The 14,163-nt window shown below is 42.7% G+C and overlaps 1 protein-coding gene and 1 pseudogene across 1 annotated transcript in view; both read right to left on the bottom strand.

Annotated features, from left to right (window-relative positions):
* Positions 1-8,352, bottom strand: part of F9 (coagulation factor IX) — a 32,689-nt gene extending 24,337 nt beyond the window's left edge. Inside the window, exons 1-3 of the mRNA XM_041742043.1 lie at positions 8,071-8,352; positions 2,242-2,405; positions 2,012-2,036 (exon numbers count right to left, since the gene is read on the bottom strand). Of these exons, the coding sequence (XP_041597977.1) occupies positions 2,012-2,036; positions 2,242-2,405; positions 8,071-8,137 (256 nt within the window). The 5' untranslated portion in view covers positions 8,138-8,352. The remainder of the gene's footprint in view (positions 1-2,011; positions 2,037-2,241; positions 2,406-8,070) is intronic.
* Positions 8,353-12,637: 4,285 nt separating this feature from the next.
* Positions 12,638-13,143, bottom strand: LOC121483326 (annotated as a pseudogene).
* Between the last annotated feature and the right edge of the window lie 1,020 nt (positions 13,144-14,163).

The following is a 14,163-nucleotide window of genomic DNA, read 5'->3' as shown; positions in this document are numbered from 1 at the left end:
GCAAGTCTTGTAGCCTCCCTGAGACTCAGCATCCTCTGTAAAATGAGGTACATAATGCTTTGCTCACAGGGTTGGTGTGAGGATTAAATATGATAGGCACTTTGTAAACTGTAAAGTGCTGGACAGATGCTGGCTAATGTACTTGGACGATCTTTCTTCTTCAACTAGACTCTGTCCTTATTGATAGTAGAGAATAAGGCAGGCATGAGGGGCCTGCGCCGTGCAGAGTGTGAAAGCCCATACAGTAAGAAATAGCATCGGCTATTTGGGGGTGGTGGTGGTTAGGAATCTTGGCTGCAAGTGAAAAGAGGCCTGGAGTTCTTTTTATTTTGCTTTTTTGTTCTCAATTTTTGGTGGATGAAGCAGTAGTGAAAGAATCCTGCCCTTGATGTCCCCGAGATAACTTTGCCCCACGTACAGTAAACAATGTGGCCTGTGACCTAGAAGGCAGGAGGCTTACCTTCAAAATATGGTTCTTACAGGGTCCTGACCAACCCCTGCTGGGGAGGGGGGACAATCAGGAAGTCATGGGAACTTAAATACAGCCAGGACCTTTTTGGGAGTGCGGGAGTAGAAATTGAATGGCTTTTAAAAATATATCACAAGGGGGCACCTGGCTGGCCCCAGTCAGTGGAGTGTGTGACTCTTGATCTTGGGGTTGTGGGTTCGAACCCCATGTTGGGGGTAGATATCACTTAAAAAATAAAATCTTAAAAAATATATATCACAAGATGTAAAGTTTTAAATATAATAGAAATAGAGAATAAAAAGATTCATTTGGACTAACTGAGGGGGAATGCCAGAGTAGAGAACTGACATGGTGGGATTCATTACTACCAATAAGGAAAGTCAGAGAAAGTAAATGTAATGGAGAGGCCCTCATCCTCCCTTAGGATTTAAAAAGAAAAGTGGAGAAGTTATGAGTTTCTCGAGTGTGGACAAGTCTAATAGTGTTTCCAGAATAGCAACTGGAAAATAGAACTAGATCTCAAATTGCTGGAACTCAGTGGATTTGCTGTCCAGGATCTGTCCCTGTGGATGGTCTTGGATAAGTCAACCTGTGGAACTTCTGCCTCAAAATCCTGCTGCTGGATCTTACATTCGTTTTAAAGCTTAGTTCTCATGAAAGTTTTGACTTTTCCTCCTTTTGGTCAATTCATTCAACAAATATTTACTCAGCGCTTCTGTATTCAACATACCGGGAATACATCAATAAACAAAACACTTGAGCGCCACTGCCAGTATGAAACTTGCATTCTGATGAGGCAGGGAAAACAGATAATAAATAGTATAAGCAAGAGCATTCATTAAATGTTACCTCAGATGGTGAAAAGTGCTGTGAAAAATAGTAGAGGAGGTTGCAGTGCCTAGGTGATGGGGTTATGGGGCAGCAGGTGGAAGTACTAAGAGATGATCAGGGTAGGCTTCATGGAGATGGTGACATTTGGGTAAAGCGGTGGGGGAGCGAGTCTAGGGGGGAACCTGGCAAAAGAGTTCCCATGTTCCATGAACAGTCAGGTTTGAGACCAAAGCAGAAGCATTCTTGGAGTATGCAGGGAGCAGCTGGGAGGCCAGGATGGCTGGCCCCCTCCTCCCCATCCACGTGTGCGGAGGAGAGGGTCTGAGGGCCAGGATGATCATGGGGGGCCGTGTAGGCCATCATAAAGGAGGAAGACTTCTAAGCAATAGACATTTAAGTCGGTCAGCATTTTCACATTCTCAACCGAGGACACAAACTCTCACTCAGTCCCCAGATACAGTCATCTAGTTTCTTTCTTCCAGCTGCTTGGGCTGCAGCAATGTCTCTTTGAAGCCCTAGGGACGAGTCGGCTGATGTGCCAGCAGGTATCCCCCATGCTGGCATAAACCTGTCATATATCACCATCGAGTCTTGGGTAAAAGAGTCCAACTCTTTTAACAGAGTTTAATATATTGTCTGTTTACACAGAGAAAAGATACCTAATTCTCAAATATTTCCTATACCAGCTAGAGGAAAAAATTAATTGCTTACCAACATATTGCTTCCAAAATTCAGTCTATAAAAAAAAAAGGACAAGTTAGTGGTAGTATCTAAAATATTTTGGATTTGAAAAAAAAATAAAATATTTTGGATTTGATTCCTTGCCTTTTATAACATTTATAATACATATATATGGATAGATATCTTAAAATTCCAAAGAGAAGTTTCTTTTTCAGTTTTCTGTACTTTGCATCTGAAGAACATTACGCACAAATACTCACGGTTTTTTCAGTGTTTTCAAAAACTTCCCGTGCTTCTTCAAAACTGCACTTTTCTTCTATACATTCTCTCTCAAGGTTCCCTCGAACAAACTCTTCCAGTTTACCTGAATTATACCTCTTTGGCCGACTCAGAATTTTGGTGGCATTCTCACGATCAAGAAAAACTGAAATTCAAAAGAACTATTCTTTAGCTTTAGGAAAAAGAAAACATCATGAAAATTAAATACATCTCTTAAGAAAGGCTTTGTTTTTAATCCAAGTAATCCCAAAGCCAATTTATCTTCGGGGCACAGAGCCAAAATCTGTGATGTCCTCATGGTACTGTATACACATGGAGATTTAGGAATTAAAATTCAATTTGGCTTTTAGTCAAGAGAGCTCCAGTAATGAAAGGTCAGATTTTCAATCGCATTTGAATTTACTTTGGATGAAAAAGAAAGTTCTCAAATAAGCAGTTAACTTCACACTTTGTCATCATTTGAAAATAGCGAATTGCAGATCCTTGCAGGGTGATCCATCACCCTGGCTGGGCTGTGTTCGCACGATATGGTTGCCCAAATGACTTTGCAACAAATTTCTCTTGGAATAACGGAAGCCTAATTGTAGTCCAGCTGCAAATGCAACCCCAGTGTCTCTCACTGGATGTTAAAGAAAAACCACTGCATTAATTTATTTGCAGACTCACAACACCTTTGGTTGGCATGTGTTAGGGGAATTCCGATGATGTAAGTCTTTCTCTGGGATTCAAGAATGTGACTGACTTAGGCTGTGACTGCCCAGCCTTTGGGGACACTCCCAACTCTGGAGGAGTTGGAGGTCTCTAACCTCATTCTCTCCTTCCCTCCCTCTCTCCCCACATTCAAAGCTCACTCTCTGTCTCTGCGTATGTCTCTCTAGATAGATCTAGAAAACATATCTGTATCTATAATTAATAGCAGGAACCCAAGAAGTTGCTGGAGTTGTTCCTTTCTTCAAGGGACCATCTGCTACCATCTCAACAGGACAGAGTGCTTATAAGATGAACTTTCCACGGGCTCCTGGGTGGCTCAGTCAGTTAAGCGTCTGCCTTCGGCTCAGGTCATGATCCTGGGGTCTTGGGATCGAGCTCTATGTTGGGCTCCCTCGATGGAGAGCCTGCTTCTCCCTCTCCCTCTGCAGCTTCCCCTGCTTGTGCTCTCTCTCTCTCTATCAAATAAATAAAGTCTTAAAAAAAAAAAGAACTTTCCAGGCATTTTGGGCCTGCTTCCTCATGAATTCAAAAAAGAAGGAGGAAGAGGAGGAAGAGAAAGAGGAGGGGAAGGGGAGAAGGAGAAGAAGAACTAAACCATATTCCCTTATTTTCATTGCAGCTGTTCACTTTGTGGAGACTTCGAGTCCCCTGACAAACCTCACTTTTCTCTTGCTCTGCGAGTCCCCTTGGACTTCACTCTTTTTTTCCCCCTGAATTTAGCTTAGACTTTTTCTCTTCAACTCTTGCCAACGTTCTCAATTCCCTACACTCCTTCCTCTGTGCTGCGATACCCTGCAACTCCAAGCGCTAGATCAGTGCAGCCATCTGCCCGTCTGCCCTCCCGAGGCAGCTGAGCGCTGTGGGAGAAAATCACCAGGCTGCAGGTGGGCCCATCACACCGTGATGCCTCCCGCCTCCTCGCCAGGCCCTCCCCTCTGCTTGGCAATTTGTTTGCTTGGCGCTGGGCTCCCTGCCTATAGCATCTATGTTTGCATCCAGTTACAGTGCGGCTGGGTGGAAAAACGGGTTTGCAGTCAGACACACCCGGATTTGTACAATCTATCTACCACCTGTTGGCCGTGAGACGTTAGGCAAGTGACATAATCTCGGAAGCTTAACTTGGTCAAATGCAAAATGGGTATATAACAGTGGGATGATAAGAAAATCTACCTCCTAGTGTTGTTGATAGGAGTGGTGGGATAATATGTGTACATGGTATGTGGTGTACACTAGTCCTCTCTCCCCCCCTGCTTGTCTCATGCTGGCCTGCCTTCCCGTTTCTCAATTCCCTTTAGCGCCTTTATGCACTTTTCTGTAGCTCTTTCCCTTCTTCACTCTCATCCATATAATGAAATGACTATTGTCAGGATCAGCAATGACTTCCTAAAGGATAGTTTTGAGTTTATGTACTACTTCTCAACCGCTCTGAAACATTTCTAATGCTTGATCTCCCCCCCTCCCCTCTCCAGGGTGCTCTTCCCACGAAGTCATTCCACTGGCTCTTCCCTTTGCTCTAACTCTTGTTATTCACTCACTGCTTGAACCAATGCATTCCTAGTTGTACGCTCCCCCCTTAAATGTTCAGAGTGCTCTCAGGGTCCTGCCTCAGCCTGTTCATGCCGTACGTCTTTACCAGGGCCAGGACTGGGGCAAGGTAAACGAGGCATCTAGGGCACAAAACGTAAAGAGACACTGTCTCTCAGCGTGCACAAGCAAGTACATTCATGCTCCATGTACTTTGCTTGCCTCCCCCTGGTCCAGCCCTGACTCTCTCAACACCATTTTCTGAGCCCTCACCACAGTCAGCCCAGCACTAGCCACCACGTTATCCGTGCTCACTCCCTGCACCCTCACACACGTGGCTGGAACTGCTCTTTCTACAACAGTGGGTTCCAAATACCCATCTCTGGTCAGATACATCTTCTGAGTTCCAGATCCTCTTTCTAGCTCCCTAACTGTATATTGTCCTGCAACTAATCAGAGCTGATGTTTATCTAACTCTTCTGAAGTGCTGGACACCATGCCCAGTGCTTTGCGGCCATTATTTCATTCCATCCTCACGGCGGTCCCATGAGATAGATCCTGTCCTCTCATTGTAAGTGAGAAAAATGGAACTTCAGAGAGGTTAAGTAACTTGGCCCAGGTAACATACTCAAGTGTCAGAGCCAGGATTTAGACTTTGGGCAGTCAGATGGCATAGCCCGTGCTTGTAGGTACTATGCTGTGCCCTGTGATCACGTTAGATGCCCAAGACGTGCTCTCCACGCTTCTCTGAACCTGTTACCCTTCCATGGCCAGATGGCTAAGTCATCATTTCTACTTCCTTAATGTCACTTGAATTCCTTTTCCTCTTCTCTGTCTGCACAGAGAAGCTAATGGCCAGGCTCAGGCCCTCATGCCTTCCCCAGATGATTGTAGTGGTTTCAAGACAGTCTCCCAAGTCTTGCCATCGTTTCCTCAAATGGTTCATTAGAATGTTGCCAGACTGCTGATAGGTAATGGGGGGGGGGGTGGAACTAAAGAGTACACTTACCAGGATGAGCACTGCATAATGTATACAACTGTTGAGTCACTCTGTTGTACACCTGAAACTAATATAATACTGTATGCTACCCATACTGGAATTGAAATAAAAAACTTAATAAGAAATAGTAAAAAAAAAAAAAGAGAGAGAATGTTGTCAGACTGAGCATTCTAGATCAGCCATCAGTGCTATTCCCATTTACACTTCTTTTTTAAAAGATTTTATTTATTTATTCGGGAGAAAGAGAGCATGTGTGAGAGAGTACAAGCAGGAGAATGGCAGAAGGAGAGGGAGAAGTAGGCTCCCAGCCAGGCAGGGAGCCCGAACAGGGAGCCCAACTTGGGGCTTGATCTCAGGACCCTGGGATCATGACCTGAGCCGAAGGCAGAGGCTTAACCAACCGAGCCACCCAGGTGCCTCTACACTTCTGATGACTCAATAATTGGGTTCTGTGGTCCAGATTCCTTCATTTCAGAGCTTCATTATCTGGTGACCTGACCCTGTCAGCTATCCTACCTCACTTGTCATATTTAATATTCCAAACATCCTGAGTTCCTGAAAGACCTCACATTCTTTGTGGATCACACATGTGATTCTCTTTGCATAGAATGCCCTAGATCAGACATTTAAGGAGAGTGAACCTATTCATCTTTTAAGATCCAACCAAAGATACTCTCTGTTAAGTGTTTTCCCAGTTAATGTATTGCTCTCTCTATGGTCCTTCAGTACCTGGCTCACACTTTGTCCTATTACATTGAAATCTCTCCCCTGACTTCATGGTGCTTTGGGTCAAAGAGGGAGTCTGGATTATCCCCGTGCCCCTAATATTTCACCCCAGTACCTGGCACCATAGTAGTTACTCAGTTTTGTGAAGTTTTGTAAAGCGTATAGACTGAAGCTGTCTTTCATTCATTCGTTTCATGTCTTCATTCTGAATGAAAGACCTCTTCAGCCCATACACCTTATAAAACTGAATTGATTTCACAGAAATTTTGATTTCAAAATTCTAAACCAATGCAAGTAATACCTAAGGGCAGCAGTCATGAAAATGTAACATCTCTGTAAGTCATTCACAGAAACAGCTTTTAGAGAAGCCAGTGACAGTTGAAGAGCAGAAGAGAGCGCTGCATTAGTACTGGCCATCCTTTGGGAAATTCCCCTGGCTTTCTCCTCAAGGGCCTGTTATCTCTGATTACAGTGACTCCAGAATCAGACTGCCTTTCGCCTCAGTATTGTCTGAGGGTCGTATATTTAGCCTCTCTTCGGGGTTTATCTCTTCTAGCCATTATTTCCCCAGTGCTGAAATCCTAGTCCCCCGGCCCCCACCGCCTGCCATATGTATACTTTTTTTCAACATGTGAGGTCTTCAGGGGAGCAGTAGCCCTCTTGAAATGTCCATTATCTCACCACTTATCCTGAAGGAAGGGCTTGGATCTTTTGTCCTCCTAGATCTCACACTGATGAGATATTTGTAAAGACTTAGCTTTATGTCCTACTTTGTGAATTTTCCAGCTACATTTCTTTATTTCTTCACTCTACCCACTTGGCCACTTTGATTTAACCTTTGCATTCTCATATCATCATTTCTGCATTTCAGTCTGACATCATGTCTGGAGTGGGCAATACAGAGCCAGTCTGCTTTCCGGGGACCCTTAGGGTTGGCACCCCTGATCCTGGCACTGTCAGCTACTAGATTTGATTATAGTAGGTTGACAAGTAAGGGTGATAAATGCTTCCTGTGAGAACACACTGTTTGCCTAAATGGGGTAATTTCTTCCCTGGGTGCCTTCCTTTGGGAAGTGCATAAAGTCACTGAAGTTGTGAAAAAACCAAGTGCATTATTGCATTAACTAAGTTCCTACTGCTTGTGTCAATTTTTGGACTTGTTTTGCTCAAGTGAGTATCGGGTTTCCCTGTGTATTAACTCTGAGATGTTTCGAATCAGAGAGAAAATAAATTTTTTCCCAATTCATGAAAAACTTTAGGAATAAGTGACAACTTCATAATGAAAAAACTCATTTTAAGTAAAACTTAAAATCGTAGGTATATGATTTTATGGCTATTTAAATTTAGAGGCTTGTTAAAATTAGAGGTTCAGTTCTAAAATTTGGAAACACATCAGATATCTTAAAATCAAACTGTGTAAATAAAACCCATGTTGGTGGCTGTAATGTGACACATGCCATTTTGATCTCAAAGTGGTAGGTTAACCCAAAACGACAGACTTAATGAATTCCTCACATGCTGCTGTTTCCTGGTTAAGACATTTTCTCCACTCTTAGTGTTCTTTAACCAAGGAGATTGTTTTCCAAGCAGGATCACGTTGCCTAACAGTGTCCGTTAAAAAAAAAAAAAAAAGGAAAGGTACCATAAGCATTGTAAATCTGTTTAGTTTTAGCAATAAAGAAGGCACAGCTACCAGAGAACCAGTACTTACCAACCCACATGCTGACGACTAGAATCTTAAACGTTGCTGTCAAACTCTGTAACCGTTAGTTAGTGGAGAAGATAGCACCAGGCATTTCTACAGCTAGAAGACAAGCATACTCAATGTATCTTTAAAAAGGAAACCAACCTGCACATTCAGCACTGAGTAGATATCCTAAAAGGCAGATGGTGACGAGGCCCGGTGCTTCTGCCATGATCCTATTCAGGCGCTGCCTAACCTTTGCTGATGAATTGTGCAAGGAGCAAGGTTGACCAGTTGTTCCAAAGTACAAGTTGAGCTGTATTTACTTCTGGGAAACAGTGTCCATCTCCCTCAGTGGGTCTTTGGGCTATTTCCAGTGGCCTCTTGGGTTAAGAGTGTAGGCAGTGTTCATCTTTAAAGCTCGCCTCTGATTCTGTGGGCTTCTGTCACTGTGGCTGATTGGAGGCTGAAGCCGGAAGTGACACATCATCGGAACAAGGGGGGATATAATGGCTACGGTTGCTGTGGCAGCAAAATTCACCCGTTGGATCTGTCTTTATCCTTGTCCAGGAGCACTAACGTCATGTAGTTTAAAGGGACGGGCTCCTGAATGGTTTGGTTGCTTAAGTGCCTGGCTTTTGGTTTTGGCTCAGGTCGTGATCTCAGGGTCGCGGGATGGAGCCCCATGTTGGGCCCTGAGCTAAATGCAGAGTCTGCTTGAGATTCTCTCTTTCTCCCTCTGCCCCTCCCCTCTACACGCTCCCCCTCTCTCAAATAAATAAATAAACCTTAACAAAAAAAGAGAGAACAAAGTCACAAAGTCATTTGGTTATCTACCTTAAAACACTCCAGTGCCTACATTCCCAGTCACCTGGTGAATCCTTTATGTTCTTCCTCATAATGAGGTGATCAGTTTTGTTGTGCCATGTACTCATATATGAAATATGAGGACACATGTATGAACACATGTATGTGGGCAGCCCTGGTGGCTCAGCGGTTTAGCACCGCCTGCAGCCCAGGGTGTGATCCTGGAGACCAGGGATCGAGTCCCACATCGGGCTCCCTGCTTGGAGCCTGCTTCTCCCTCTGTCCCTCTGCCTGTGTCTCTGCCTCTCTCTCTCTCTCTCTCTCTCTCTGTGTCTCTCATAAGAGAGACCTGTGTGTGTCTCATAAATAAATAATTTTTTTTTTAATTTAAGTATTTAAGAACTATGTGTGTGTGTGTGTGTGTGTGTGTGTGTGTATGTGTTTTAAAGATTTTATTTATTCATGAGAGACACACACAGAGAGAGAGGCAGAGACACAGGCAGAGGGAGAAGCAGGCTCCATGCAGGGAGCCCGACGTGGGCCTCAATCCTGGGTCTCCAGGATCACACCCTGGACTGAAGGCGGTGCTAACCGCTGAGCTACCGGGGCTGCCCGATATTCTTCATTTCTTTGTGTAAATCCAAATTTCAATCTGTTATAATTTTTCATCACTCTGAATAATTTTCTTTAATAATTTTGATAGCATAGGTCTTCTTATGATGAATTTTCTCAACTTGTATTTGAAAATATAACTATTTTACCTTCATTTTTAAAAAGCAATTTGGTTGGGCAGCCCTGGTGACTCAGCGGTTTAGCGCTGCCTTCAGCCCAGGGTGTGATCCTGGAGACCCGGGATTGAGTCCCACGTCAGGCTCCCTGCATGGAGCCTGCTTCTCTCTCTGCTTGTGTCTCTACCTCTCTCTCTCTATGTCCCTCATGAATAAATAAATAAAAATCTTAAAAAAAAGTAATTTGGCTGCATATATAATTCTAAGTCGACTTTTTTTTTTTTTAATTTTAGCACATTAATGTCATCCTATTGCCTTCTGGCATGCATGGTTTCTGATAAGAAGTGAATATCCTTATCACTGATTTTCAGCAATTTGCCTATGGTGACTCAAGGGATTCTTGGATTTGTGGCTTGATATTTTTATTAAAATTAGGAAAATTTTTGGACATTTTCAGAATTTTGTTTTGAAATTGTAGGGTCAACAGGAAATTGGAAAAATGGTTCAGAGAGGTCCCATATACCTTTTACCCAGTTACTCTACTCCTAATGTTTATATCTTAGAATAATATAGTATAACATCAAAGCCAGGTAATGGACATTGACATAATTATGCATATAATTCTTTTTTTTAAAAAATCTTTTTATTTATCTACGATAGTCACACACAGAGAGAGAGAGAGGCAGAGACACAGGCAGAGGGAGAAGCAGGCTCCATGCACCGGAAGCCCGACGTGGGATCCGATCCCGGGTCTACCAGGATCGCGCCCTGGGCCAAAGGCAGGCGCCAAACCACTGCGCCACCCAGAGATCCCATATGCATATAATTCTAAGTAATTTTATCACATATGTAGATTTATGTAACCATCACTATGGTTCTATAGAACAATTGTATCACCACAAAGATCTCCTTGTGCTACTATTTCATAATAATAACCCACCTCCCTCCTCCCAATTATTCCTAACCCTGGCTCTACTTACTAATCAGTGTTCAGTCTCTGTAATGAGAATGTTGTGTAAACAGAATCATAGAGTATGTGATCTTTTGAGATTGGCATTTTTCATTGAGCACAGTGGCTTTGAATTCCATCTAGGCTGCTGCATGCCTCAGTAGTCAATTCTTGTTGTTGTTGTTGAGTAGTATTCTATGACGTGGATGTATCACAATTTGTGTATTCACCTACTGTGGGACATTTTGATTGTTTCCAGTTTCTGCTCTTGTAATAAAGTGCTATAAACATCAATGTACTGATTTCTGTATAGATGTGACTTATTAATTTCTCTGGGATAAATGTCCAGGAAAGTAATTTCTGGGTCATATGGTGGTTGAATGTTTAGCTTTTTTTTTTTTTTTTTGGTAAGATTTTTTTTCTTTTTCTTTTTCTTTCTTTTTTTTTTTTTTAGCAAGAGGGAGAGAGAGAAAGAGAGAATCTTAAGCAGGCTCCATATTCAGCACAGAGTCTGACATGAGGCTCCATCTCATGACCCTGAGATCATGACCTGAGCCCAAATCAAAGTTGATCACTAAACCGACTGAGCCACCTGGGTGCCCTGATTGTTTAACTTTTAATCAAGTGTCAAGCTGTTTTCCAAAATGGATGTATCATTTTGTATTCTCACCAGAAATGAGTGAATGATCCAGTTTCTTGGCATCTTTGCCACATTTCATATTGTCACTGTTTTTTACTTTAGACACTTTGATAGGTGTGTTGTGCTAGCTCATTGTGTTTTAATTTGTATTTCCCCAAGACTAATGATGTTAAACACTTTATAATTTACTTACTATAAGTATATCCTCTTTAGTGAAATGTATGTTCATTTTTAAAAATTTTTATTTATTCATAGAGACACAGAGAGAGGGGCAGAGACACAGGCAGAGGCAGAGCAGGCTCCATACAGGAAGCCTGACATGGGACTCAATCCCAGGTCTCCAGGATCACACCCCAGGCTGCAGGTGGTACTAAACCACTGCACCACTGGGGCTGCCCATATGTTCATTTTTTTGCCTATTTCCCAATGAGACTGATATTTTACTGTTCAAATTTAGAATTTAAAAAAGATACAGATATGGGTCCTTTCTCAGATACATGGTTTGCAAATACTGTCTCTAAGACCATAGCTTACCTTTTCATCCTCATAACTGAGTCACATAGCCAAAGTTTTAGATTTTAATGCAATTCAATTTATCTTTTTAAAACAAATTTTATTTATTTATTTAGAGAGAGCATATGTGAGTTGGGGGAGGGGCAGAGGGAGATGGAGAGAATCTCAAGCAGACTCCATGCTGAGCACTGAGCCTGATACAGGGCTTGATCTCACGACCCCAAGATCATAACCTGAGTCTAAATCAAGAGTCAGACACTTAATTGACTGAGCCACCCAGGTACCCCTCAGTATCATTTTTTAATGGATCTTCCCTTAGTGTCCACATTTAGAACTCTTCTGCTAGGGGATCCCTGGGTGGCGCAGCAGTTTGGCGCCTGCCTTTGGCCCGGGGCGCGATCCTGGAGACCCGGGATCGAATCCCACATCGGGCTCCCGGTGCATGGAGCCTGCTTCTCCCTCTGCCTGTGTCTCTGCCTCTCTCTCTCTCTCTCTGTGACTATCATAAAAAAAAAAAAAAGAACTCTTCTGCTAATCTTTCCCATTTATAAACTATTTTATAATTTTAGGTTTTAGATTTATTCTGGTGCTCTGTTCTGAGTTTGTTTTTTATAAGATATGAAGTTTAGGTTGATTTTTTTTTTTTTGCCTGTGGATGTTTGATTCCTCCAGCACCATTTGTTAAAAAGATCATCTGTGCTCTGTTCAATTGCTTATGCAGTTTTTTTTCACAACTTAGTTGACTATATTGATTTGGGTATATTTCTAGGTTTCCTATTCTGTTCCATTGTTTTGGGTATATTTCTGGGTTTCCTATTCTGTTCCATTGTTTATCCCTCTGCCAACACCACACTGTTTTGATTACTATAGCTACATAGTAAGCTTTTATATCTGGTAGAGTGATTTCTCCCACTTGAATATTGCATGGCAAGATTATGTGGGGGGAGTACCGAATTACTTTATTTTGGAGGAATGGTACAAATGAAAGAAGTTGAGTAGATGTTTTGGTATGACTTCTACAAAAGGTAAACATAACACCAACATGCATGCACTGCCTTGATGACCAGGGAATTCACTCTCGAGGCTGTGGGAAAACAGCGTAGGGCTTAGGTCTCATTATCACTGTTTCCCAAGGTGTGCTTGTCAGAGAGATACTCTCCAGATTCAGGAGCCCCCATCTTGCACAGATTGGTTACATGGTCATCCAGTTCTTTGATGAATTTCACCTGTTCATCAGATAATGAGTCTCAGTGAAGTCGTACAAATGGGGTCATTTTTATTAAGTGACCAGTTTGTACAGTTCCAGTAGTGACTGATTCACCCTCTTTTCCAAGTGTAACGCACACTGCATTGCGTTCAGAAGATTTGGCCACCTTGTTGGTTCTGCAGCTTCATCAGTTTCTCACATGATCCCTCTCCTCATGAGATTGGCAAAGAAAATATTTGGCAAAGTTCTTTGAAGCCACATCTTTGTGGTCAAAGTAGTAAGACACGGACAGGTAGACCTAGGAGGCAAAGCACTCCAGGTTGACCTGGTGGTTGCAGGTGGCCTCTGAGTCCTCATGGTAGTTTTGGTGCACCTGCAAGGGGGGTGCAGTCATTATGGCAGCTGCTGAGGAGAGGCAGTGGCCGGCAGCTGTGGCTGCATGGTGCTGCAGTGGCAACAGGGGCTTTGGGACCAGCTGTTGGCTCTGTGAGGAGATAGTGGAGGGCTGGCTCTGAACAGCTGCCAGGGTGGGGGATGAGCCCTGATTTCTATACAAGCACCACTGAAGCAGGAAGCTGTGGCGACTCTTGTTGGAGACTCAATATTCTGTGGCCAAATTAGTTATTTACATAACTACATTAGTTATTTACATAACATATTCACATAACATTTTATATGTGAATTTAATAATAATCTTACCTGTAACTACAAAAACTTTTGCCAGGGTTTTGATAGGGATTACATTAAGCCTGTATGTCAATTTGCGGGAATTGACATCTTCACTGTGTTGAGTTTTCAAGCTGATGGATGTGGTATGAACATGTATGTACATTTATTTAGGTCTTTGATTTAGTTCATCAGCATTTTGTAATTTTTAGCATGTAGATTTTATATAGTTGATCCTTGAACAAGACAGGTTTGAACTGCACAGGTCCACTTACATGCAGATTTTAAAAATTATTTTATTTATTTGAGACAGCGTGAGTGTGAGTGTGAGTATGGGGAGGGGAGGGCAGAGTGGAAGGGAAAGGGAGAAGCAGACTCCTCGCTGAGCGGGGAGCTGACCTGGGGCTTGATCCCAGGACCCTGAGATCATGACCTGAGCTGTAGTCAGATGCTTAACTGACTGAGCCACTCAGGAGCCCCTGTGAACTATTTTTTTTTAATGTAGTTGACACACAATGTTACATTAGTTGCAGGTGTACAGCATAGCAACCTGACCATTTATACATTATGCTATGTTCACTGTAAGTGAGGCTACCATCTCTCCTGGTACATCACTATTACACTATTACAGTATCACTGACTGTATTCCTTACGCTATGCCTTTTATTCCCGTGACTTATTTATTCCATAACTGGTAGCCTGTATCTCCCACTCCCCTTTACCCACTTTACCCAACCCAAAACCCCCT

The sequence above is a fragment of the Vulpes lagopus genome, chromosome X (assembly GCF_018345385.1).
Source record: "Vulpes lagopus strain Blue_001 chromosome X, ASM1834538v1, whole genome shotgun sequence".
Taxonomy (NCBI): domain Eukaryota; kingdom Metazoa; phylum Chordata; class Mammalia; order Carnivora; family Canidae; genus Vulpes; species Vulpes lagopus.
This window is presented reverse-complemented; position numbering and strand designations above follow the sequence as displayed.